Here is a 27,040-nt window from a genome sequence, read left to right as displayed (position 1 = left end):
TTTCCCTCACAGGTCCTAGTATTCTCCTAAGTACTTTCCTTTCGAATGTGTCGAGTTTGTTTTTGGATGTTTCTTTCAGCACCCAGGCTTCACTGCCATAACATGTTATTGGTCGAATTAAGGTTTTATAGATTCTCATCTTTGTATTTCGGTGGACACTTTAAGACCGAAATATATGGGAGAGGGCAAAATAAGCTCTGTTTGCCTGCGTTATTCTCTTCCGTATTTCTCCATCTTCTGATCGGTCGGCATATATTTCTACTCCCAGGTATGTAAACTTTTCAACCGTTTCAATGTCATCTTCATGTATAATGTTTTCTGGGACTATATTTCTTCTCGTCTGAGTCATTATTTTGGTTTTTTCTGTGTTAATTTCCAGACCTAGTATTTTTGTTTGTGTTTTTAACTCTGCATATGTTTCCTGTGCTCCTGTTGATGTTCTACTCATAATATTAATATCATCAGCATAAGCGGCCAGTTGAACCGTTCGGTTGGTCAGTAGATTTCCTCGTCCAGTTTGCATTTGCCTAACCGCATACTCCAGTGCCAGGTTAAACAATGTTGGGGCCAGCCCATCTCCCTGTTTTAGTCCCTGCGAAATGTTAAAAAAGTCTGTCCGGTGGTTTTGTATTCGTACACATGCCTGAGTTTCATCCATTGTGGCTTTAATGAGTCTTATTAACTTGTGTGGTATTGCCAATTCAGCCAATATATAGTATAGTTTGTTCCTTTTGACTGAGTCGTATGCCTGTTTGAAGTATCCGTCTTGGTTGATTGAAACCCTCTGGCTTGCTTGTAATACATGGCATATTTCGGAAAATAATATAATATAAAATATAACCTTTATTGATAAAACCTTCGTGAAGCTACTCTTGCGACATGGGCGCCGAACGTGTTCGGCATGGGCGACATGGGCGCCGAACAGCCTCAGACACTACTCCGAAATGGTCTCATGATTGCGCTTATTATCCAAAAGGAGAAAACGCGGTACCTATGGCGCCTACAGCGTTCTTATGTCAAAAATTTGGGCAGACACGAATTGAGGACCAAAATGAAATTTTAAGTAAGGCTTTACTTTTATACCTGAAAAAATCATACGAATTGAGGACCAAGACTTCTGATAATGAAATCTGTATCTGTTTGAAAATTGTTCAAAACGTGTACAAATAAATACAACGAAGGGTGCATCGAATAGAAATTTGAATTAAATACATTTACTTTTCATTACGACACTCTTTAAGAATAACAAAAAGTTTTTCATATGTTGACCGAAGTTTATTCGGTAATAAGCAAACGGCCACAGGTATATAACGTCCGTTTTCTACAACATGAAGTGTGAACAATTGTAAAAAATATTTCGTACAATATCGAAAAGATCCATCATTTATTTTATTTATCGTATGGCATAGATACAACAAGAACACATAATTTTAAAAAAAAGTATATAAAACACTACATGAAGTATCACAAACGAACATCTAATGTATTAATATACTGTAAAACATTTTCGGTCGCATTCAGGAACTCATCGAAAACTCCAGGGTATCGCCTTCGGGGGCATTCCTCAATAATGTGGCGGATGGTCTGCCGTTGCGCACCACAATCACACTCAGGAGTAAGGGCCTTTCCCCATCTATGCAAGCTGTCAGCACATCTACCGGTCCCTGTCCTTATTCTGTTCAGCGCCGTCCATGTATTGCGGGGCAGTTCAAAGCCTGGCGGTTTCTGATCGATACAGGCCATTTGGTGTGATTCCTGTGGTGAGTCGCTCTCCCATTGTCTTCTCCAAGCGTTGGTGAGGTCGAAATGTTCCTGATGTAGGGAGGTGGCCCTTAACAATGGGGGATATCTGGAGCGCAGTCTTTTCATTTCGATATCAAGCTTATCATGGTGGATGGGTAGTTGATGGTTAGCCTCGATTTTTCGATATTCTCTGAGAAGAGAATGACTTCTTCTTAGTTTAGGCGGTGGAATGTGACTCAGAATGGGAAGCCAATAGTTCGGTGTTGGTCGAATTGTACCTGAGATCATTCGCATTGTCTGGTTTAATTGGGTGTCAATGATCTTCGTGTGTTTGCTATTGAGCCATACCGGCGAAGCATATTCAGCCGCCGAGTATACGAGTCCGAGAGCGGATGATCTGAGTACGGAGGCTGAGGACCCCCATGTGGTGCCACATAGCTTTTGGATTATATTATTTCGCGTCTTCAGTTTTTCTGCCGTTCTTTGTAGGTGTTCCTTAAAACTTAAGGTTCTGTCAAGAGTCACTCCAAGATATTTTGGTGTTGAGTTATGAGCGAGTAGTCTGTTTTCAAAGTGAACGGAGAGTTTTTTGTTGGCTTGGGCATTATTAAGATGGAAACAGCACACTTCAGTTTTCGTTGCATTGGGCCGTAGCCTCCATTTGCGAAAATATTCACCCATAACAGCAAGGTCATCCGTCAGTATTGTCTCTGTAACATTCATGTTCATGAAAAGATCCATTAAGATACACTTTGTCAAAATTACACATAAATTTTAAATTAGTGTCACACGAAAATGCCACAATATTGTTAATATGTTTTTAAATTTAATGTTTGTAAAATATCTAACGCATCGGAAATACATGTTGGTAAACGCGGTTGGATTTGACGTCTCTTGTAATACATATTATTTCTTACGTAGGTAATGTCTTTTCTTGTCAAAGAATTCATAGCATCATTATCTTCCCTTATTACAGAATGGATAATTTTTGATGGCCGCTCTGTGATATCTTATATGGCTTTCCGTTTGCTTGCCGTACTCAAAATTTGTCTATTTAATTTCTTTATATCATTTTCATGAGTGTGCACTGTTTCTTTTCGGGAAATTGTATTATCTACACCTAGCTTAAACAATTTTGCGTTACATTTATTTACCGTACAGGCCCAAAACTTTTCACCACTTTTAAGCACTTTTTTTTCACGATACATACTTATAATCATCCAACACAAGTAACGAGTTTCCCTTTTTACTTAAGATTATTTTAATTTCACTCATTTTGACTACCTTTCAAGGCAGCTCAAAATAAACTAAATCTAAAATAATATTTTATTATTAAATATTTCCTTACTCATTAAATGGCTACCTTTCAAGACAGCTCAAAATAAACTAAATCTAAAATAATATTTTAATATTAAATATTTTCTTACTCATTAAAATTAACTACAGTGGAACCTCGATAACTCGGATTAATCGGGACCGCGGCCGATCCGGGTTATCGAAAATCCGGGTTAGCCGGAAAGCATTGTAAAAATTAATAAAATACGGTATACTTATAAATAAAGTCCGTTATAATTAAAACAACATGAAATATATATGCATATTACACATCTAACTTACCTATTATAGTTGTAGTATAGACAGTATAGATAGAGAATTGTTTATTTCTAGGTAAAAAAAACTCAGTCAGTTTGGGTTGTGTCAATTTCGTCTGCCATCGGAGCGATGTTATGTTATTTAAGAACAGTGGCGTGGCTCTTTCATTGTTTAAAGTTTAAAAGACCATTGTTCTAAAAATAATTTTTTAAAAGACAGTTGAAAATAAATAGAGGAATAAAAGGTGCCTGTTGTTTGCGATATCCCGATAATGGATATCGCTCTGCCGCCGCTGCCGCCGTGTGCCATGAGTCATTTTTACATTATATTATGGTCAAAGCCAAGTTTTATCAATGAAACTCGATATTTTTTAAGACATTCCAGAAGCGGCTACAGATAAAATGTTTTAACATAATACATACATTTTTATTGTTGAAATGTTTGTCGGTCCGGGTTAGCCGGACTTCCGGGTTATCGGGGGCCGACTTATCGAGGTTCCACTGTATTTAGATGGGAAATAAGCCACAATTAAATTGAAAAAATAATTTTATTAACGTTTCGAAGCCCAAATCAGGTTTCGTTGTCAAAATACACAATACTACTAAAACAAAAATATTGGTGCTAAGTAAAAAAATTCTTCTAATAATTTATTTAATCTGACTCATTTATATTGGCAATTCAGACGTATATTATACATTTTAAAGTAGAAGACTTTAAAATGATATCGCCAATACAGTGGAACCCCGTTAACTCGGATTAATTGGGACCGCGGCCGATCCGGGTTATCGAAAATCCGGGTTAGCCGGAGAAAATGGTAAAAATTAATAAAATATGGTATGCTTACAGATAAACTCCGTTATAATTGTCACACAGACACTGGTAAACCACGTTCGCATTCCACACAAAACCACACATACAAAGCGTCGTCAAAAGTCTCATTCTTAGCTTTATTAGCTTTGCACCGATTAAACTGTCTTTTGTTATCATTTTGAAAAAAAAATTCTTCGATTTTAGTTCTATTTTCTTCCAATCCGATACTGTAGATGTACCGACACCATAATATAATGCTGCAAGATTCACCTTTATCAATTCTACTTAATGCTTCTAGTTTCTTTTCCATTGTCACTACAACATTTTTACGTTTTGTTGCCCTTATAGACAAAAGACACGCAAACACAAAATCTGAATAAATTTACGAACGATTACAAAACGGAAGCGAACAATAATACGACTTTACTACACACAATACCGTCTCTGATGTTATGTTATTTAATAACAGTGATGACTAAGACCATTGTTAAAAAAAGAATTTTAATAGTCTTTTCTAAACAATTCTAACACAGACAGTTTCAAAAAAATAAAGGATAATACAGGTGCCTGTTGTTTTCGACAATGAATGTGGTGTACCATGAGTCATTTTTACTATGGTATATGTAGTTCAATCCGGTTCCATTATCTCTCAAATATTATATTACATAGAGTTGGTACAAAACCTCGTGAACCTTGAAAATGCGTATGTATAACCGAAATAAAATGAAGCCAAAAACATACGACTATTTTATTTACTGCGAATTGCGCGACAGGGTCCCATCTGCACCCTGATATTTTCAGTAATGTCGGATTCATCAATAGTTTCGTTCGTATATTGACGTCACCAAATGAATGAATTAGGTTCACGAGATTTTGTAACAGCAATACATTTTTATTGTTGAAATGTTTGTCTGATAAAAATCGGTCCGGATTAGCCGGAGTTCCGGGTTATCGGGGGCCGACTTATCGGGGTTCCACTGTATTTACGAGTTGCGTTCCTGGGACGACTTTACTAAAAGATAGTTCATTCGATTACATGAAATCAATCCAAACTCACGAATATCCGTCACAAAAAAATTATAGCATGTGATCTGCCTTTAAAAAGACAACCAAATGCTACGATGACAGTAAAATTCCCGCGTTAGAGATTCCATAGAGATTTTAGCAAAGTCGTCCAAGGAACGCAACTCATAAATATTGGCGATATCATTTTAAAGTCTTCTACTTGTATAATAACTAAAATGTATAATATACGTCTGAATTGCCAATATAAATGAGTCAGATTAAATAAATTATTGGAAGAATTTTTTTACTTAGCACCAACATTTTTGTTTATTTAGTAGTATTTTGTATTTTGACAACGAAACCCGATTTCGGCTTCGAAACGTTAATAAAATTATTTTTTCAATTTAATTGTGGCTTATTTCCCATCTAAATACTTAATCATAAAAATGCCACAAGGAAATAGCTTCAGAACAACATTACTCATTAAAATCTCGTTAAAGTTAACCCTAATTAACTACCTTACTTATTTTGGCTGTTCAGGTAGCGGTCCTCAATTCGAGAACACCGCAAAATTTCATGCAGGATATGACCAACGAGATCTTTTGAGATGCCTACAGTCTCAGCTATCTTGCGCACCTTCAGTCGGCTGTTTGCAAATATGAGACCGTGGACCGTCAGGGCACCTGGGAGTGACTTATCAAAAACCGATATGCGACCACGTTGAAGCTCAAACCAATTTTTGACGGTCGCCATCCAAGGAAGAGCCACCATACACGACTGTCAAGCGCTTTTTGATTCCGCTGCGGAATTTCCTTTCTAAAATCACCAGACACGCCCGCTTACACACGCAGTCAAAACAAAACTACGAGTCTGATTAGGCTGAGATTTTGACATAGATCGTCTACAAGAATATATTACACAATAGTAGATTTCTCTTGCGACAATGGCGCTATCGAGCGGAGAGGCTAAGTACTTATCCGGCCACCCACGTCACTGAGTACATTAGTATATACCTACATTAGTTTATATTTTTTCGAATTAAACATTATTTCTTTTTTTTAGACCCCTAAGACCTGGAGAGAAAGGTTGGGTTGCACGAGCTAGGGTACCTATTCCTTCAAATAAAGATTATTTAAATCGACCCAAATGGCAGTCGGAAGTAGATATTAGTACGGTAAGTACAGTCTTGTAGAATTCAATATCCCAATATACTTAGTGAAATTGGTGAAAGAAACCCTCTCAATAGTCGAGTGCAAGGTTAGAGTGCAGAATGGAATATCAAGAATAGAGTACAGAACGGAATATGACGAACTTTCCAGACACAAATAGGACTTGGACAGGAAGATAGGCTATCGTGCCATCTATTCAGTATTGCTCTAGAGAAACCTGTTGAAAGAGAATGTGGAATACCAACAAGAGGAACCATTATTAATATGAGTGTACAAATACTAGCCTATGCATCGATATCATAGCAAGCAGAAAGGCGTACTTAGTCCAATCGTCCACGGCATTAGAAGCAGCAGCAAAAAGAATATGGCCACACGTTAATACCAGTAAAACAGAGTATATGAAGGTGACAAACAATAAGCAAGTAGCAAAAAACTCGAAAATATAGAGTACAAAGAAGTTTTCTGGAAAGTATAGAATCGAAATGTTTTATAAAAAAAAAATGATGCAACTTTTAATATCGACGTTATACACTCGGGTGCAAAAAAATCGATCCACTGAAAATTTGGTCATTTTTCATGTCTCGAATTTCCTAAACCTGTTGTCCGATAAAGTTCGCATCACCCTGTGGACTATTCTAGCGTTTATCTGAAATTAAAAACCAACTATAGCCTCGGGTTTTCTTAACATTTTGTTTTTAGATTCATTCGCTTATGTTGGATAATAAAAAAGTTAGGTATGGTTTGTTTAGCAGTAAATGGTTGACTTCAATTAGTGCGGTCGTAAATAGTGCGGTAAAAAATTAAATTTATCTGACCTGACCCATTGTTAAGACCCACCCGGAGCAATAAGCAACCGAGGTAGACAGAGTTGCTCTTTTGACAATTAACACTGACTAGACGGTACTCCTATAATAAAGCAAAGAATCCACAAAATTTACAATAATTGCGACGACAAAAACAAAAAAACGGATGTAAAATATTTTGCTCTGCCTTATATACCCGAAATTAATGTTTTCAAATGAATAAATCGTCACCTTGTAAAAAAAATTGAACATCCCGTATCTCGGAAACGAAGCGTTTGCGGACATATGATTATAAAGCAAACTGTCATTATTTTCTCATGTAAAATTACCCCTTAAAGTTTTTCGCACTTATTTAGAAACACTCTGTACTGATGACGAACATGGTCAGTTGTTAAAGTACCTAAATTTTTTATTATCCAACATAAGCGAATGGATCTAAAAACAGAATGTTACGAAAACCAGAGGCTATAGTTGGGTTTTAATTTCAGTATTTTATAAATTTTAGAATAGTCCACAGGGTGATGCGAACTTTGGGAAAAAACAGTTTGATTCGTACACCCGGTATACAATGACAGTTTACCTGTCTAGAAACAATATTATTACAGTGATATTGTTAATGAATAAGGCTATAACATCATAAAAAAATCACTTAAATCGGTCAACAGGTTTAGGAAATTCGACACATCAAAAATGACCAAATTTTCAGTGGATCGATTTTTTGTGCACCTGAGTGTATATCCCCAATAACGCTTATTTTTCGACATACTGACCATGGGTGGTGAATGGCTAGTTTTGGTCTTACTTTATGTTTTTGATGGTGCTAAAAACGCGAATAAAGTTTATTTTGAATTTTAAGTGGGGGAACATTGTCAAAATCGCAATTTTACTCTAAAAATAAAAAAAATGAAATCACGTTTTTCTTAAAATAATAAGTTGCACCATTTGCTTTATAAACGATTTTGATCTAAAAACTTATTTGTACTATATAGTTTAATATATAAGTGATTAAAAACTAAACTTTAAATTTTGTCACTCAGCTTTGCGATTAAACTTTGCAATTCAGGAATCTGCACCTGTAACTTCAAAAAATTCATAACTTTTATTAAAATAAGATCGTAAACTTGAAACAGGTCCCTTTGTCTTCTGGAAAGTGAGAAATATATACTACAAAAATTTCAGAAAAAAATATTAAAATGGAACAGAGTTGTAGCCAGAACACAAAAAACGTGATTTGATTTTTTTATTTTTAGGGTAAAATTGCGATTTTGACAATGTTCCCTCACTTTAAATTCAAAATAAACTTCATTTTCGTTTTCAGCACCATCAAAAACATTAATTTAGATAAAAATTAGCTATTTACCACCCATTGTCAGTATCTCAAAAATAATAAAACAATAAAAAATAAGCGTTATTTTGGGGGTGTATAACGTCGGTATTAAAAGTTGCAACATTTTTTGTCTATAAAAAACGTGATTTCATTTTTTGTTTGTTTTTAGGGTAAAATTGCAATTTTAACAATGTTCCCGCACATAAAATCCAAAATAAACCTCATTTTCATGTTCAGTACCGTCAAAAACATAAAGTATGATTAGCCATTCACCACACAGTGGTCAGCACCTGGTCATTTTGGTGGTTCGTGCCGCGCGCCTATAAAGGCGTGCAGAAAAACGGATTATGGCGTAGACTCGTAGACGCTAGTGATGTTGAAAAAGTAACTATTCGTTACAAAGTACTCGTTACTTACGAATACCGAAAGTAACGATTACTATACAGAGAGGCAAGTCGTTACTTTGATTACTTTGATTACTCTGATTACTTCGTACCAATCGTATCAGAGCGAGTACCTATTTGAGTATTGTATCTACAACCGGTTGATATCGGAATCGGACCGGTATTCCACGAGTGTTCAGTATCAGTACAGTTAACTAAAATTTTTTCTATGAAGGGCGAAGGCTATGAAGAGTTTTACAGTATTACAGGGCGCTGAGAAGTAGCTGAAACAGAGGGAGGTAAATCATTTAACAAAGCATGCACCCAGAAACAGATGTCTATACGATAAAATACGATTTGTCGAGGTAGATAATTCACAGATGTTTGTTGTTTTGAAAATAAAAATGCAACATATTTTAATAATAAATACACACTAATAATAATAATAAATAACTAATAATAAATACACACTATTTAATAATAAATACACACCGCAGACGTTCGGATACAATTAGCGTCTCTTTGCAAAGACAATGACGTCGACTTTGCAAAGTAACAAGACACTTACTCAACACACACACTACACACGACACTAAGTACCTCATGTTGTGACTGGCTGAATGGTATAAAGTCCATGCCATTAAAAAAACAATATTCTTATCAGGCCTAGAAAAAAAAATACCTAGCTTGGATTGACCGGAAAAAATTTAGAAATGATAATATTTCTAGACTGTGATCATCAACTTTAATTTTACATGTAGGTATGGCATTGTTTTTATTATACCAGGGCATTTAACACTAAAAACACAGGAATAAATCTATTTTTAAATATAGTAGGTACCTACAGACTTGCAACTTGTGTATAAAACGCATCGAAAAATGCATAAATATGTTTAAATCAGTATATTAAAGGGCCAGATTTTCTTATTTCGTGGTATTTTGGGGTCACTGAACACGAATATGCGATCAGAACCGACTTCCGAAGCACCTGGGTGCCCAGAGTTACTGCTAAGGTACGTCATCTAGAGTTTGGAGGGTTTGTTTTTGGCACTTAATTGATGCAAACATACTCGAAATTACTGATATTGTGGAGCACCAATGACAGAACACTTAACAACATTAATACCATTAATAACATTAATAATAAAAAATTAACAAAATCATAAAACACAAAAAATACCGGAAGAATGGAGAACAAGCGAACTAATTCTACTATTCAAAAAGGAGATAAAAGCAGTCAGAAAACTACAGAGGTATCAACATGTTAAATACTACCCTAAAACTTACAACTAAATTTTTACAAGACCTAATGAATCAGAGGATAAGTTTAGCAGATGAACAACAGGGTTTTCGTACTGGAAGATAGTGTAACGATATGCAATATTCGTCATAAAGCAAATTACTTAGAAATCACTAGAGTATAATAGACTCAGCATTTCTATGTCTGATCGACTTGAAGAAAGCATTTGACAGAGTAGAGGTAAGACTCACAGATGTAATCCATCTGCTGTATTATAGAGAATTTCCCTTAGGCCTTAGATATCATAAAAACTATTGAAAAAATCTACCATAACAACAAAATGGACGTCAGAATAGATGGACAACTTACAGAATCTATAGATATAGGCAGCGGAATAAGACAGGGAGACTCATTGAGTCCTTTGTTCTTCAATTTAATTATGGATGAATGTTTATGTACTTTTGGATGCATTTTATACTGCAATTATGCTTTTCCACCCATTTTTTAAATGCCTTGGTCTATATGTATTTTATTGTTATGATCCAAAAATCAAAAATAATATCTGTCCGAGCCAAAAAAATTAGTAGAATTTATGAAAAAAATCATTTTTTATTATTAATTAGTCTGGACAAAATTATGTCGGGCATCCCTTGTTTTTAATAACTTTTAACATAATAGATTACATATCATTTAATTTCTATCCATTAAATAGATCGGTGAAGGTCGTTGTTATATCGGATCTTATACGAAATACTGAGAAATGCAATTCTCCATATGATTACCGGTACTCAAATACAAAAGTAATTATAGTAATCAAAATATCCTATTAATACAAAATATGTACTGAGAAATGCGATTCTCCATATGATTACCGGTACTCAAATACAAAAGTAACAAAAGTAATCAAAGTAACGAATACTGTAAATGATTACTTTATACAAAAGTAACGATTTATAATGATTACTCGAAAGTAACTATAATCAACATCACTAGTAGACGCTATAATTTTGAGCACAAGATACGTGCGACTACATATGTTTATACAGATTTAGCAATTATTCTACCTGCTACTGGGTCCACCACACCACTTACACGCCATTGCCACGCCATTTGGTTGCCACGTTGGTGAGCGCCTTGCCTTACATTCACGATTAGGGGGTTGTGGTCAGATCTATCGGCCACTCTATTTATATAGTTTCGGAATCCTTTGTTTATCAAGATGTAATCAATTTGATTTCGCATCAAATGACCTGGCCTATCTCTTGGTGCTCGCCATGTATACAATCTTCTTGGTGGGAGCTGATACCATTACACCAGGGAAATAAGGCAAAAATATACCATGTTCAGGACACTTGAGCAGCCAGGTTGCAAATGGGTTTTTTGCGTACTATATACCTAATACATTATAAATACAAAAATGCCCGCCATAGTTCGGACGAGAAATTTAGTTATTAACAAATAAGTGTCAAAAATGACAGATTTTTCATTTAAATCGCCACAGGTAAAAATAGGGTAATTAAATTTACTATAACTTTTGCGAATATGACCTTAAGACTTTCAAATTGCATGAAAAGTTGAGTAAAACAGTCCATATAATGCATAAAAAATTTTAAGACGATTCGTCAGTTAGTTTAAATTTTATTCAATTTTTTTATCCCAAAGAGCTTATGTTTTCAATGTATTTAAAAAAATCATTAAGTCATTTTAATCATACCGAAAACATTTTACTAAAGAAGACTCATTTTTGGCTTATAAACAATTTGAATAACTTTGTTAATATTGACTGTAGACAAAAACTGCTTTAAGATTTGAAAAGCTGGTATTTTTACACGAATTTTCAAAAAAAAATTGCCTAGGTTACTTACGGTCAAAGTTATCCACTTTTTTTTTATTTAATTCACAGCTACTTTGTTTATAACAATTAAGCAACCTAACTACCGCCATTTTGAAGTTAAAGGTATATAATTTATGTGTACAAGTTTGAGTAAACTTTGATCTTCAACATAGTGGTTAATAAAGCTTTAAAAATGACGTCCTAACGAAATCGATTCGTGGTCGGTAGAGGGGAAATATTAAAATCCGTGCACTCAAAAAATGAAATTGATTCTTCAAACATATGCTGCGATTAATATCTCCGAAGGTTGTTGATGGATTTTGATCACAATTTTTTAAATTTTTATGTACTCATAGTCCTTTAGAAAACGTTATATATACAGGGTGTCCCGAAAAGATTGGTCATAAATTATACCACACATTCTGGAGTCAAAAAGAGTTCGATTGAACCTAACTTACCTTAGTACAAATGTGCTCATAAAAAAAGTTACAGCTCTTTGAAGTTACGAAATGAAAATCGATTTTTTTCACTATATCGAAAACTATTAGATTTTTTATTGCAAATGGGCATGTATCATTCTTATGTCAAGAGCATCTTACAACCAAATTATAGTGAGATTTATGTACACCATAAAAATTTTATGGGGGTTTTGTTCCCTTACACCCCCCCCCAAACTTTTGTCTACGTTCCAATTAATTCATTATTGTAGCACCATTAGCTAAAAAAACAACATTTTTAAAACTTTTTTGCCTCTTAGTATTTTTTCGATAAGCGAGTTGTTATCGAGATGCGGCTTCGTTTTTAATATATTTACATAAAAATTGTATGGGGGTTTTGTTCCTTTAAACCCCCCAAATGTTTGTGTACGTTCCAATTAAACTATTGTTGTGGTACCATTAGTTAAACACGGTGTTTATAAAACTTTTTGCCTCTTAGTCTTTTTTTGATAAGTCACCCTTTATCGAGATGTGGCTTCTTTTTTAAAATATACCTAAAAATGTAAATTATAAATAAATTTTCAGATTATCAACAGGTCTCTATAATCGTATTAACCATATACAAATATGTGGTGGATTAGACAAATATTCAAAATATCTCGATAAACACTGTCTTATCGAAAAACTATTGAGAGGCAAAAAAGTTTTAAATTCATTGTGTTTAACTAATGGTTCAACAATACTAATTTAATTGGAACGTACACAAAAGTTTGGGGGGTTTAACGGAACAAAACCCCCATAAAATTTTTCTGGGGTGCTCAAATTTTACTTTAAAATTTTTTTAAGATGCTGCTGCCATAAGAATGCCACATGTCCTTTTTCAATAAAAAATTTCTAAGAGTTTTCGATATATGAAAAAAAATCGATTTTCATTTTGTAACTTCAAAGGGCTGTAACTTTTTTTGTGTGCACTATTGTAAATAGGTAAGTGAGGTTCAATCAACATATTTTTGACCCCAAAATTTGTGGTATAATTTATGACCAACCTTTTCGGGACACCCTGTATATACCCCTACCAAACATTACAAAATGTTAGGGGGAACCCCCCTTATCACTCAGGGATATGAAAAATCGATTACGACCGATTCTAAGACCTACCGAATATACATATATAATTTCATAAAAATCGGTCAAGCAGTCTCGGAAGAGTATGGCAACTAACACTGCGACAGGAGAATTTTATACATAGATGTAAATATATAGATGGCTATTAAAAAATAGTGGTTGGGGATAGACGAGTGAAAATTAAGGGTTGTATGTATTTTTTAATGCTACATAATAAAAAATTAAAATAGACAATTTTGTCCAAAAAAATTTTAAAAAATCTCAGGGGGGCAACCCCCCTTACAACTTATGGGTATGAAAAATAGGTTAAAACCTTTTCTTAGTCCTACAGGATATATGTGTAAAATTTCATAAAAATCGGTCAAGCCGTTTCGGAGGAGTATGGTAACTAGCACTGCTACAGGAGAATTTTATGTACACAGAAGTAACTGTGGATTAAATAATAAAATTGGATAACCTAGACCAGGGGTTCCCAAACTGGGGGGCGCGCCCCCCCTGGGGGGCGTGAGGACATATCAGGGGGGGCGCGAAAGAAGTTGAACATTAAATTAAATTTAGTTATTTTTCTAAAATTAAAAATTAACCGCTTCAAATACCTCTTTTCGACAACACTGTGAAACGCCGCATTGATGATATGACCGAAGACATACAAATTAGATAGTTGATGCAGTAAAATAATCGCCATTTTTTGCTATTCAACTAGACGAGAGTATTGAGTACTGACATATCACAATGTTATCAGTTAATTGTTTATGTTCGGTATATTCAAAACAAAAGAATGAAAGACGAGCTACTCTTTTCTACAGAGTTGGAGACTGGAGACCACAACAAAAGCTATTAATGTTATGAAAGCAGTGTGAGAGTTTTTTGACAAACATGAACTCTCTTGGCAAAAACTGATCAGTTTATGTACAGATGGCGCACCTTCAATGCTTGGTTTTCGCTCAGGCTATTTACAATTAGTAATAGAGAAAAATGCTGATGTGATTGGGATACACTGTTTTATACATCGACAAGCCTTGGCAGCAAAAACCCTTCCAAATGAACTTATGGCTGTCTTAAAGTTGTGTATTAAAGTACTACATTAAAAAAACAGTGCGTTAAATACTCGACTGTTTAAAACTCTTTGTGAAGATTTAGAAAGTGATCACAAAACACTGTTACTTCATACAGAAGTACGATGACGACTCTCAAAAGGAAACATGTTGGCAAGATTATTTGGCCTTTGAGATGAAGTAATCACCTTGGAACATCAAAAGCAAAATGAGCTAAACATGGCCTTCAAAAAACATTGTACCCAAGTAATATTGGCTTATTTGTCAGACATCTTTGACTCATTGAACAGCCTTAACCTAAAACAGCAGGGTGGAGACTCAAATATAGTAGTTACTCATTGTGATTGAGGCTTAGTTACTCAACTTTGGAGGCGTAAAATATCAGCAAACCCCTGAAATTATTCAAATTTCTCTAAAGTAGAGCCAATCTCAGAAGAAACACGCTTCAAAGACATTTATGAAGGATCAAGTTTGAAAATCCAAATATCAAACCATTTGGAGAGCCTAATTGAAGAGTTCCAGAAATACTTCCCAAACACTTGTGACAATTTTATTTACAGAATGTCAACTGATCCATTTCATGTCAACATAGACTCCCTGCCTGAATCGCTTCAAGAAGATGCTTTGCAAATAAATCCAAATTATTTTTTGCATGATTCCTCTGCCAAATACTTTGTTATAATTGACAAACCTTCATTTTGGTTCAAATATTTCAAAGTGTATCTTAGTGTATCACGGGAAGCTCTTCATTTATATTTGCCTTTTTCAAGTAACTATTTGTGCGATTTTCAACACCCGTGGCAATTAAAAGTATCGGAATAAACTTGATGTTGGTAGTGACTTGTACTGTGCACTTACTAAAATTCAGCCACCAATAAGCATACTAGTAAATAAAATGCAAGCATATCCATCGCACTAACCAACCTAATCTATTTTTCTTTTATTAATAATTTTTGTATTTAATGGAAACTGATATTGTTGTATCTTATGGCAGAATAAATAAATGTTTTGTTTTCAAGCTAATACTTATTTGTTTTTGTTTTGTTCCTATTTAGGCTCATAAAATTTATTTTAAAGGGGGGGGGGGGGCGCGAGAAGCTTTCATTTCAACAAAAGGGGGCGTGGTACAAAAAAGTTTGGGAACCCCTGACCTAGACTGTAATTAACGTACGCAAAAAGTTTTTGTTTGAAAATTCGTGTAAAAATACTAGCTTTTGAAATCCTAAAGTAGATTTACTCTACAGTCAATAGTAACAAAGCTATTCAAATTGTTTAGAAGCCAAAAATGATTCTACTTTGGTAAACTGTTTTCGGGATGATAAAAATGACTTTTTATTGATTTTTTTAAACATTTTGAAAATGTAAGTATTTTTCTTTCAAGAGATTTCCACAGAATTCCTGTATCATTATTATTTTCTGAACAATAACATTGCAAAAAAAAGCTCTTTGGTATAAACAAATTGAATAAAATTTAAACTAATCGCCGAATAATCTTGAAATTTTTAGGGCATTATATACTGGTTGATTCAACTTTTCGTGCAATATCAAAATCTTAAGTTCATTTTCGCAAAAGTTATAGCAAATTTTTTATTTTCAAAATTTTAGTCTTTTCTTGCAATTAGCGAAGCAACAAATGATCGGACCAAAATTCAAAAACTGCCATTTTACACCTTTGCTCATCTACTAAAAGATGAATACTCTAAATAAGATATTTAATACCCCTATTTTTACCTGTAGCGATTTAAACGAAAAAACTGCCATTTTTGACCCTTATTTGTTAATAACTAAAATTCTCGTCCGAACTGTGACGGGCATTTTTGTATTTATAATGTATTAGGTATATAGTACCCAAAAAACCTATTTGCAACCTGGCTGCTGAAGTGTCCCGACAAAAACCTTATTTCTCTGGACTACATGTATTGGATATGACAAAAGCATGTTCTTTAATTTTAAACCAAACTTTTATATTTCAGACAACCAAGAAGGGTCTAAATAGATTCGAGAAACATTACAAGAACTTCATAGATAGCAAGAGATTGAAACAAACTAGACGAGCCGTTGAAATTTCTATAGAAGGAAGAAAGATGGCGTTGTAGATAGACTATTTTAAAAATTTAGTTCGAAATATTTAAATGTATGGTTAGTACTTCTTATGATATGTTCATATTATCTAAGAGCGCTCGCAAACACAGCCACTTGTGGTCGCCACCGACTTCAAGTAGCGAGAACCGGCCGCATCTAAACATTCCGTATATGTATTTGGCACCTAGGAGTTTTCTATTGGTTCCTTGCGGCAAGCGGCCATATTTCAACCAATAAGCGGCGAGGTGCCATTCATGTATACGGAATGTTATTCGGTGCGAAATTCATATACGGAATGTTAAATATTCGTAGGCGGAAAAAAACAACTTTTTATTAGAGTCGATTAAAAGGAGATTGATTTTAAAATACTTGAATGTATTATTAAATAAAAATAAAACAATAATTATAGTATTTGGAATGTTATTTGGTGCGAAATTCATATGCGGAATGTTTTGATAGACTAAAAAAGGCGACTTTTTATTAGGTCAGTTAAAGAAGACTGACTTTAAAATATTTTGTTAATGTATTATTAAAGAAAATAAAACAATTATTACCTATATGGAATGTTATTTGGTGCGAAATAATGCGAATGGTATAGATTTGAGAGACATTATTTCTTTATTTGACTAAGGTTTCGCATTCGCAGAATTTTTAACGACTTGCACGTGTTGTTTAGTATGTTTAGATAATAATATGTTTCAGCTATTCAATTATGTTGAAGTTTAGGGCTCTGTGCTACCAGACGAAAATAGTCGTCTTTTATCTACGAAGTACAAACATTTAACATTCCGTATATGAATTTCGCACCAAATAACATTCCATATGCTATAATTGTTTTATTTTTATTTAATAATACCTTAACAAGTATTTTAAAATCAATCTCCTTGTAATCGACTCTAATAAAATAAAAAGTTGTCTTTTCCGTCTACGAACATTTAACATTCCGTATATGAATTTCGCACCGAATAATATTCCGTATACGTGAATGGCACCTTGCCGCCTATTGGTTGAAATATGGCCGCGTGCCGCAAGGAACCAATAGGAAACTCCTAGGTGCCAAATACATATACGGAATGTTTAGATGCAAACCGGCCACCACCATAGCTTGTAGCTCAAAGACTACCGGGAACGTAGTGTGTGCGCCGGGACTATTTAAAATACATGCAAACATCAGTCAGAAGCGTGTAGCAGCCATCGGTGGCGACCACAAGTGGCTGTGTTTGGGAGCGCCCTAAACCAACGTTTTAAAAACGTTTAAAATCTTTTTTACGATTTAAATTTAAGGTCTAAGTGTATTTTAATTGTCACTTAAATTGAACTACTTCTATCAACTTGTTTGCATGTCTCATTATTACATTTTTATAAATAAACAATCAAAAATGTTATCAGAAACGTTATTAACAAGCTCACATCACATTTTCGGCATCGACATAGTTCTCTCAAGTACAGTATTTCACTATACAATATTGGAAATCTTTTTTTCGGAACATAGGAACTTTCAATACAATAAGTTACATTCTGGATCTGCAATTAACCAGTGTAAATTTCAAGACAACGTCGCGATTTTTCATGTTTAATCCATTTGTTCGACTGCACTGAACTGAGGTGCCCCATCGTATTGAATCGTTTGTGTGATAGCCAGCGGTAAAGGGATCACACTGGTTAATCGCAAATCAGAGATCTCAGTTCGGTGCAGTCGAACAAATTAATTAAATATGAAACATCGCGACGTTGCGTTGTTTTGAAATTTACAGTGTTTACTTGCAAATCAAGAATCCAACTTATTGCATTGAAATTTCCTATGTTCCGAAAAAAATTTCCAATATTGTATGTACAAGTACTCACGGAAGGATGGTAAACTGATTTAGTAAGAAAGAATTTTTGACTCAAAAGTAATTATTCCCTAGAAGCTCTATTCTCTCTACAGCCTTAAGAAGGACCATTTCATATAGATTTATGCTTTTGGTTTCTTCACACTGACATAAAACGTGGAGACGGTTTCCTCTTCTTCTAGATAGAACCGACGTATTCTCTTCCGCCAAACCCATACGACTCAAATGGTCCCAGTTAATGGTAGACAACCGCTTTCTCAGTCTTATTTATCAGCCTCTCACTACTTACGTAGCCTTTGTGACCTGGAACCCACCCTATGCCAATCTATTCCAACCTGGGAGAGGGCATTCAAACAGTCACACACCAGTTTTAGATCAACCTGGATAGAACTGATGGCTTTTAGAGCTGCAACTTTTGCCTGAAATACGGTGGCATATGTTCCCAAAATTAACCGGATTTCTGACCTTGGCATTGTGCTATATAGGTTAAAATTTAATTTAACTTTTACTAGTTGAAGTCGACTTTTCCTAACCCTTATTAGTAAAAGTAGATCGCGGGAAAAATAGAATCAACTCTTACCAGTTTGAGTTGACTATTCCTGGTCGATTCAGTAAATGTATATTATACAAGTATAATCTCACATGCTTTTTTGATGAGTGTGCGTCTCTTCGTTTTGACCGTTTCAACTACTTATCACGATTTGAATATATCCAGTAACATTAATTTCTAGAATCGGTTGTTTGTGTGAATCAGAATCAACTTTTACTAAATGGCATTGGGAAGAGTATACTTTTACTAGTAAATGTTGAATAAAAACTCTTCATTCATTTTATATTATAATCAACTTTTACTAAAACCAGCCGTTTGAGTTGACTCGAACTAGAAATAGTCAACTCCAACTGGAGAATCAACTTGAACTGGAACATATATACCAGCTCCTGTACCTTCATCGGTTTTGGAGCATCTGCATATCAACTTGAGTTTGCCGTTACTACTAGTAGGGAAACCTCTCCCAGTTTTCCCTCTTTGGTACTGTGATATTAAAATGTTTATCAAAACTATATTTTTGGTCTATTTGGTCAACAGTCATGTTCAGAACGGGTCCGCCTTTATATCCTGATATGGCCTTGTTTGATCGGCTCGTTGCGATCTGCTTATTGGAGCTTGCCAGTGTATTAGCCTGTGTACTGATGACCTGGCTTTTTTCTCCCTGTATAAATAAACTTACGTGCATAGAAATCGGCCCACTTAAAAATTTGGCCATTTTTGATGTCTCATGTTTCCTAAACCTGTTGGCCGATTTAAGTAATTTTTTGAACATGTTATAGCCTGATTCTTTAACAATACCAGTGTAATATTGTTGCTAAACAGGTAAATTTTTATTGTATACCGGGTGTACCAATCAAACTATGTTTTTTTCTCAAAGTTCGCATCGCCCTGTGGAATATTCTAGCATTTATAAAATACTGAAATTAAAACCCAACTATAGCCTCAGGTTTTCATTCATTCAGGAATTCAGAATTCAGGATTCATTCGTTTATGTTAGATAATAAAAAAGTTAGGTACTTTAAGAACTAGACATGCTCTTTATCAACACTCGGTGCGACAAACTTAAAGGGGTAATTCTGCATGAAAAAGTAATGACAGTTGGTTTTATAAACATAATATGTCCGCAAATGTTTCGTTTCCGAGATACGGGATGTTGAATTTTTTCTTACAAACTGACGATTTATTTATTGCTTTAAAACCAGTTGAGATAAGCAAATGAAATTTAGTAGGTTTTAAGAGATAGTTATTGCGGATTTTTTAACATAAAATTAAGAATTTTATATTCACCATTAGCATGGATACGGGTAACATGATCGGTCATATTGGCGCGCTAATGGTGAATATTAAATTCTTAATTGTATGTCAAAAAATGTGCAATAACCACGTCTTAAAATCCACCAAATTTCATTGGCATATCTCAACCGGATTTAAAGCAATAAAATAAATCGTCAGTTTGTAAGAAAAAATTCAACATCCCGTATCTCAAAAACGAAACATTTGCTGATATGCGTTTATAAAGCCAACTGTCATTACTTTTTCATGCAGAATTATCCCTTAAAGCTTGTCGCACTCATTTAGAAACACCGTGTATTGATGAAGAACATGTCTAGTTGTTAAAGTACCTAACTTTTATATTATCCAACATAAACGAATGAATCAAAAAACTAAATGTTAAAAAACCTGAGGCTATAGTTGGGTTTTAACTTCAGTATTTTATAAATGCTACAATATTCCACAGGGTGATGCGAACTTTGAGAAAAAAACACAGCTTGATTGGCACACCCGGCATACAATGAAAATTTACATGTTTAGCAACAATATTGCTACAGTGGTATTGTTATAGAAGGAGGCTATAACATGTTCAAAAAATCACTTAAATCGGCCAACAGGTTTAGGAAATGATACAATAAAAATGACCAAATTTTTAAGTGGGTCGATTTCTATGCACGTAAGTTTATGTACAATCGTGGTCAGTTTATCATGATTTCTAATGAATCTGTAGAGGCGGTTCCCATGACACTCGAGGAAAGCCTTTTTGTGCAACTAAGCAACCACATCGTTCCCACATGTTGCTCCTTGGTCCACAATCATACTGAACCGCAAGTCATCATAGGTCTTGTAACCCTTATGTATAACCAAAAATTCGACACTGCCAAGGGTCATTGTAGCCTTGTGTGACATTTTTAATGCGCGAATTCCACATCAACTTCTGGTAAATATTACGTCTAAATACTTGGTCAGACTTTAGACCAAGAGTCTTCTTTTCCTTTCGATTCTGCCGAACTTGATCTGCCAGAATTCGTTATAAATGATATACAGGGTGTTTCATTAATAATTGGAAATATTTTAACTGTATGTAGATTCTTGGGCTCAAAATATTATGATTTAACCCAAATCACGTAAATAAAATGTGGCTCGTTACTGAGTTACAGAGTGTTTTATTTAAAAATTGAAAAACTATTTGTACCCAGTACTTTAAAACTGTTTGACATATCCTTGTCATACTTGACAGCAAGGGTAATTAATGTACAACCATATATTAACATAGAGTGAACCTACCCTCCGCGCTTCCTGACGACAAGATCTCATGGACTGGTTTGCGGTATCTCTTTCTAGCACATTGTATCGAGAAACCAAGATGACATTAAGTCTCGAGTATAGGCACGGACAACTGTAGCAGCTTTACTATGCGTAAGAGTGAAACAGCACTAATCCAAATAAAAAAGATGGTGTCGTCACTTCGCTCTGAATGACACTCTGTCTATGATAAGTGTACAACCTATTAAATTATGTTAAAGAAATGTTTCTGGCCAGAGGCGTACGACGGGGGAAAGTCATTGGTTGACCTTTCCCAAATTCTACGCCACTGGCGGAATTGCTATTTTAGTACAATTTTTTGATTTTCCAATACTTTATATGTAAATAATATACTCTTCATTCATAACGATAAAATCATTAGTGTTAGAGATATTTGAAGTTAAAAACGAAGGGGCATTAATACATTAATCAAAATAACTGTGCCGTTTCATTTTTAACTTCAGATATCTCTAACACTAATGACTTATCGTTGCGAATGAAGAGTATATTATTTACATACAAAGTATTGGAGAATCGAAAAATTGCACTAAAATAGCAATTCCGCCAGTGGCGTAGAATTTGGGAAGGATCAACCAATGAATTTCCCCCGTCGTACGGCTCTGTTAGTAGCCAGAAACATGTGTTTATCATAATTTATTGGGTGTACAGTACCTATACTTGTTGTCAAGTATGACAGGGATATGTCAAATTGTTTTAAAGTATGTACGTACTAGGTACAAATAGTTTTTAAATTTTTAAATAAAATACCCTGTAACTCAGTAAGGAGCCACATTTTATTTAAGTGATTTGGGTTAAATCTTAATATTTTGAGCCCAAGAATCTACAGTTAAATATTTCCAATTATTAATGAAACACCCTGTATATGCATCACTGTTAAAATAGAAGTACTAACTAAAAAATAATTCATAGTTTTAATTTGCCGTTTTGGGTTGGTACTATGTAATAGGCCTGGATCACGCGTACCAAAAAATGTTGATTAATAGCAAGCTGAAAATTTGTTAATAGGTTAACGTTGTCTAGTCGGAGAAACTTTTATGTATGGGAACACTGTAAGTTTTAATTGTGGGACTGGATTTTAATTGTGGTACGTGTCATCATGACAAGTTTATGATTGTGAAAACTAGCATGTTGTTTTTAAGTTTATTCAATAGCCAACTTTATAGTCCTGTCGCCAGGGGGGTACAACGGCCTTCTGTATTCAGATGGACTTACCCAAGATTTTTTTATGTATTTTGACCTTTAGAACACGAATTTTTTGGGTAACAGTTGATCCGGATGTCGATAAGATTGTTATAAACCAAGAAGTTGAGGAATCACATAACAGCGATTTCTTGCAAAAGAAAACATTTTTTTGTATTTTTTGGGCCTTTCTAACCAAAAAATGTTCTTACAAATTTTTTCGTAGGATGCATAGTTTTCGAGATAAACGCGGTTGAACTTTCAAAAAATCGAAAAATTGCAATTTTTGAACCCGAATAACTTTTGATTAAAAAATAAAATAGCAATTCTGCTTACCGCATTTGAAAGTTCAAGTCAAATTATATCGGTTTTAATTATTTGTATTGCTAAAAATTTATTATTTTATTGTTAAAACAAAGCTATAAACACCTAGTGCTTGAGTGATGTTTTCAATGATTTCTCATTTAAAATCGAATGAGTAGGTAGAGGAGGTGAAAGTGCAAGCGGCGCTATTTCTACGTAGCATGCATTAAAACGTATGTATTAGGCACGGGAAACACTATGTGTTTATAGCTTTTTTTAATAATCAAAAAATAAATTTTTAGCAATGCAAATATTCAAAACAGATAAAATTTTACTTAAACTTTTAAAGGTGGTAAGCAGAATTGCTATTTTATTTTTTTAATCAAAAGTTATTCGGGTTCAAAAATTGCAATTTTTCGATTTTTTGAAAGTTCAACCGCGTTTATCTCGAAAACTATGCATCCTAAGAAAAAATTTGTAGGAACATTTTTTGGTTAGAATGGCCCAAAAAATACAAAAAAATGTTTTGTTTTGCGAGAAATCGCTGTTATGTGATTCCTCAACTTCTTGGTTTATAACAATCTTATCGACATCCGGATCAACTGTTACCCAAAAAATTCGTGTTCTACAGGTCAAAATACATAAAAAAAAACTTGGGTAAGTCCATCTGAATACAGGAGGCCGTTGTACCCCCCTTGGCGACAGGACTATTATATAATATAGGAGGAAATGTTTGTCTGACAAATATATTGGGAATTTTTAATAAGTCCGACACGTAGAACATGTCAAATGACAGGGATTATATTGGTGGTAAATAGCAGTCTGATTTTTGCATGAGAGTTTAATGAAAGGGTGACAAATCAATTGGAAATTCTGTCCGACAAAATACATGGGGCATTTTCGTAGTCTGACGTTCCAAATTTTTAACGTGTTCCACAATTAAAACTTCCCCTGTTCCAGTGTTCCCGTACATCAAAATAATTTGTCCGACTAGACACCGTTAAGCTATTAACAAATTTTCAGCTTGCTATTAATAAACTTTTTTTGGTACGTGGGATCCAGGCCTATAAATCGGAGTTATGAAATTAATTGCGTTTTTTTAGAATTCATGTTTTGTCCACGATTGTAATATATTTACAAACTGATGTATCAATTAATTGTTTAGTAGATATTGTTTTATATTAAATTAATAAAGAATAAATACGTAAATTTGTTTTTTTTTGTCTTAAATCATTCAAAGTTATCCTACCAATTTTACGTTGTTTATTTTTTATGTTTTGCATACCATGACGTCAGTACTGAAAATTAATTTTATAATTTAATTATATATAATATATCAGTGCATACAGGTACTGTTATGGCTACAACAAGCCATCAAATTGAGAAGTTAGTCCAAAATTGGAACTAAACATGCATCTATAGTTTCTTTAACTTTTGAAGACAATAATTATTATTGGAACACCCCCTCTGTGGCTCAGTGGTACGACCGCCTACCTTTGGACCTAATGGTCGTGAGTTCGAATCTCACCTGGGTGGAGAGTTTTTCATTTATTAAAAATGAATAGGTGAAAATCGTTTCTATCCTTGTGGGATCGGTACTCATCGGAGGTGAGACAGGCGTTCGGATTCAATTAGCCAAAGAACTCTTTGCAAAGACAATGACGTCGACTTGGCTGAGTAACAAGACATTTACTCAACATACACACACACACACAACATATTACACTAGGTAGGTACCTGATTGCATAAATCCACTGTACCATGCCAATGGCCATAAGTTATCGAGGCATTAAGCTAAATAAAAAAAATTGTTGGAAGGATAATGCACAAAAGTATAAAATACCATACAAAGCGACGAGTATTAAGTTCGATCCAGAGTATTGATCTTGCAAGAACTTCTACCCCGGTTACTCTGATCAGAGCCCGCCGTCCATGATATCGTCTCTACCATTTCCAACTATCGAATGTGAAAAATCGAGTTTTTCATATTATTCGATACACATCTTGCGGCAAATTCTCGTTGTTGTAGCTTGATTAGGAGCGCGGGAAATATGATGTTTAAACTATCGAATATGAACATTTTTCCATTTGGTTGAGTGCAAACTGACGAAACTGGTATATTCGATATTGTTGTTTTGTATAAATATAACTAAAAGTGTATTTGTACAACGCTAAATGTCGAATGTGTCACATTCGTTAGTTTGTGTTATAATTTATAACAGTTATTCAAAATTATAATCTGTAAACTGTCGAAAATGCCAAACTACTGAGAAGAACAAAACGCACGTGTTTACAATTTGTGCGAATTTTGTTTCAGTTTCGCTTCCAAGAAATTCTTGTGAGGCAGTTTATGATTTCATTTTAACTGATTTTCATTATTTGATTATACAGTTATTCGCTACTTGAAACCTCGGACTGAAACAAATCTTTGATTTATTCAAAAGGCAAAGTAACGAATGTGATTTTTTGGAAAGAAAAAAATGATAAGCAGTTCAAATTTGTTATCAATCTAACAAGGATTAAACATTACATCCAAAAAATATAAAATTTTTTCCAATTGTCGATGCGCTGATTTAGGATTCTCTCTTAGTTTATTTTGCTCTCCTAAAAAGTACCACTTTTCACATTCGATAGTTGGAAATGGCAGGGACGATATGTGGAAATACAAAAATGGCTTTCTGGAAATACAAAATACTGGCTTTGTGGAAATACAAAAATGGCTGTCTCTTTTGGGGCCAGAAGGACATGACATTCATCTCCTATCCGACGCCAAGGATAGAGGCACTTTCAGATCTGCAGCTTGGGAGAGGGAGTATAACCCCGATCTTTGTTTCCTTACTACTGACGACAAAGGTCAGCCTGTGCCAGCATCAAGGAAAGTCATGTCCGATTTCCCCCATGCCACCACCGCCCTATTCTGATCAAAATCGGCATTAGCATTCCAGTTCCACAGAAAAGATCGTTTCCACGCCCCAGATTGAACTCAAGGAAAGCTAATTGGCCTGCTTTCTCTAGGAATCTTGATAAATGCTTAGGTTGGATTTCACCAAAAAGCGCAAACTACGAGATATTGACGGGAGCAATAGTAACATCGACAAAAGCAACAATTTCTAGAGGATACCGCAAATAATATATTCCTGGGTGGTCTGAAGAGAGCGGAAAACTATGAAAAATTATGTGAAGAGAAAAAGCAGGAAATTGCAGACGAGCTGCTTCCCAGCATTGATGCTGCTAGGCGTGAGAAATGAACTGACAGTTTAAAATCTAGATTTTCAACGAAAACTTTTCGTTTATAAATTTGCAAAAGTCTGTGTGTTATTGCGTTGCCGCTCCTGCAATACTTAGAGCAGGTGTATCGATGGATTATTATGTAGTTTTGCCTTCTGAATCCAAATCTGAAAACGGCATTTCGATATATCTAACCGTCTTCGAGATAATCGACCTCAAAGTCTAAAATGTGACGTCACAATCCGGTTATCTCCTACAGACGCACTAAACGTCAGCTCAAATGGTTGATTAGGAAGTAGGCTACATTTTTTTTTAATCTCGATTTGCCAAGCATAGGTTATTTACATTTGAGTTTGACACTTCGTGAATGTCAAACTAAATTTTAAATTAAGTATTAATAAAAAATCAATGACATTTGATAGTGAATTTAATTATTATATAAAATAAAGAAGATGTTCAAAAATACAATTTGAGTATAAATATTTTAAAAGCAATAATTTATTAACAGTTTTAAAAAGGTTTATACCAGTATAAATACGGCCTCCCCTTTATGATAAATGGACTGTTCCATTTGCTATAAAATTAATAGCTATTTGTATAACAAGGGAGGAAAGTGCTACTTTTCCTCCCGAGAATGAAGTTTACTGCCCGACGCGTAGCGGAGGGCAGTAATCATTCAAGGGAGGAAAAGGCACTTTACTCCCATGTTATACATATGGTTTTTCCACCTTCCTCAAATAATAA

The 27,040-nt window shown here is 34.4% G+C and overlaps 1 protein-coding gene across 2 annotated transcripts in view; it reads left to right on the top strand.

The window, feature by feature from the left end:
• The window catches only part of LOC114342299 (protein IWS1 homolog), a 65,007-nt gene extending 40,730 nt beyond the window's left edge, over nt 1-24,277 (top strand). For both annotated transcript variants that reach the window (XM_050658705.1, XM_050658704.1), the window contains 2 exons: nt 6,214-6,325; nt 16,498-24,277. In XM_050658705.1, the coding sequence (XP_050514662.1) occupies nt 6,214-6,325; nt 16,498-16,620 (235 nt within the window). In that variant the 3' untranslated portion in view covers nt 16,621-24,277. The remainder of the gene's footprint in view (nt 1-6,213; nt 6,326-16,497) is intronic.
• Nucleotides 24,278-27,040: the final 2,763 nt, after the last annotated feature.

This window comes from Diabrotica virgifera, chromosome 8 (assembly GCF_917563875.1).
Source record: "Diabrotica virgifera virgifera chromosome 8, PGI_DIABVI_V3a".
NCBI lineage: Eukaryota > Metazoa > Arthropoda > Insecta > Coleoptera > Chrysomelidae > Diabrotica > Diabrotica virgifera.
This window is presented reverse-complemented; position numbering and strand designations above follow the sequence as displayed.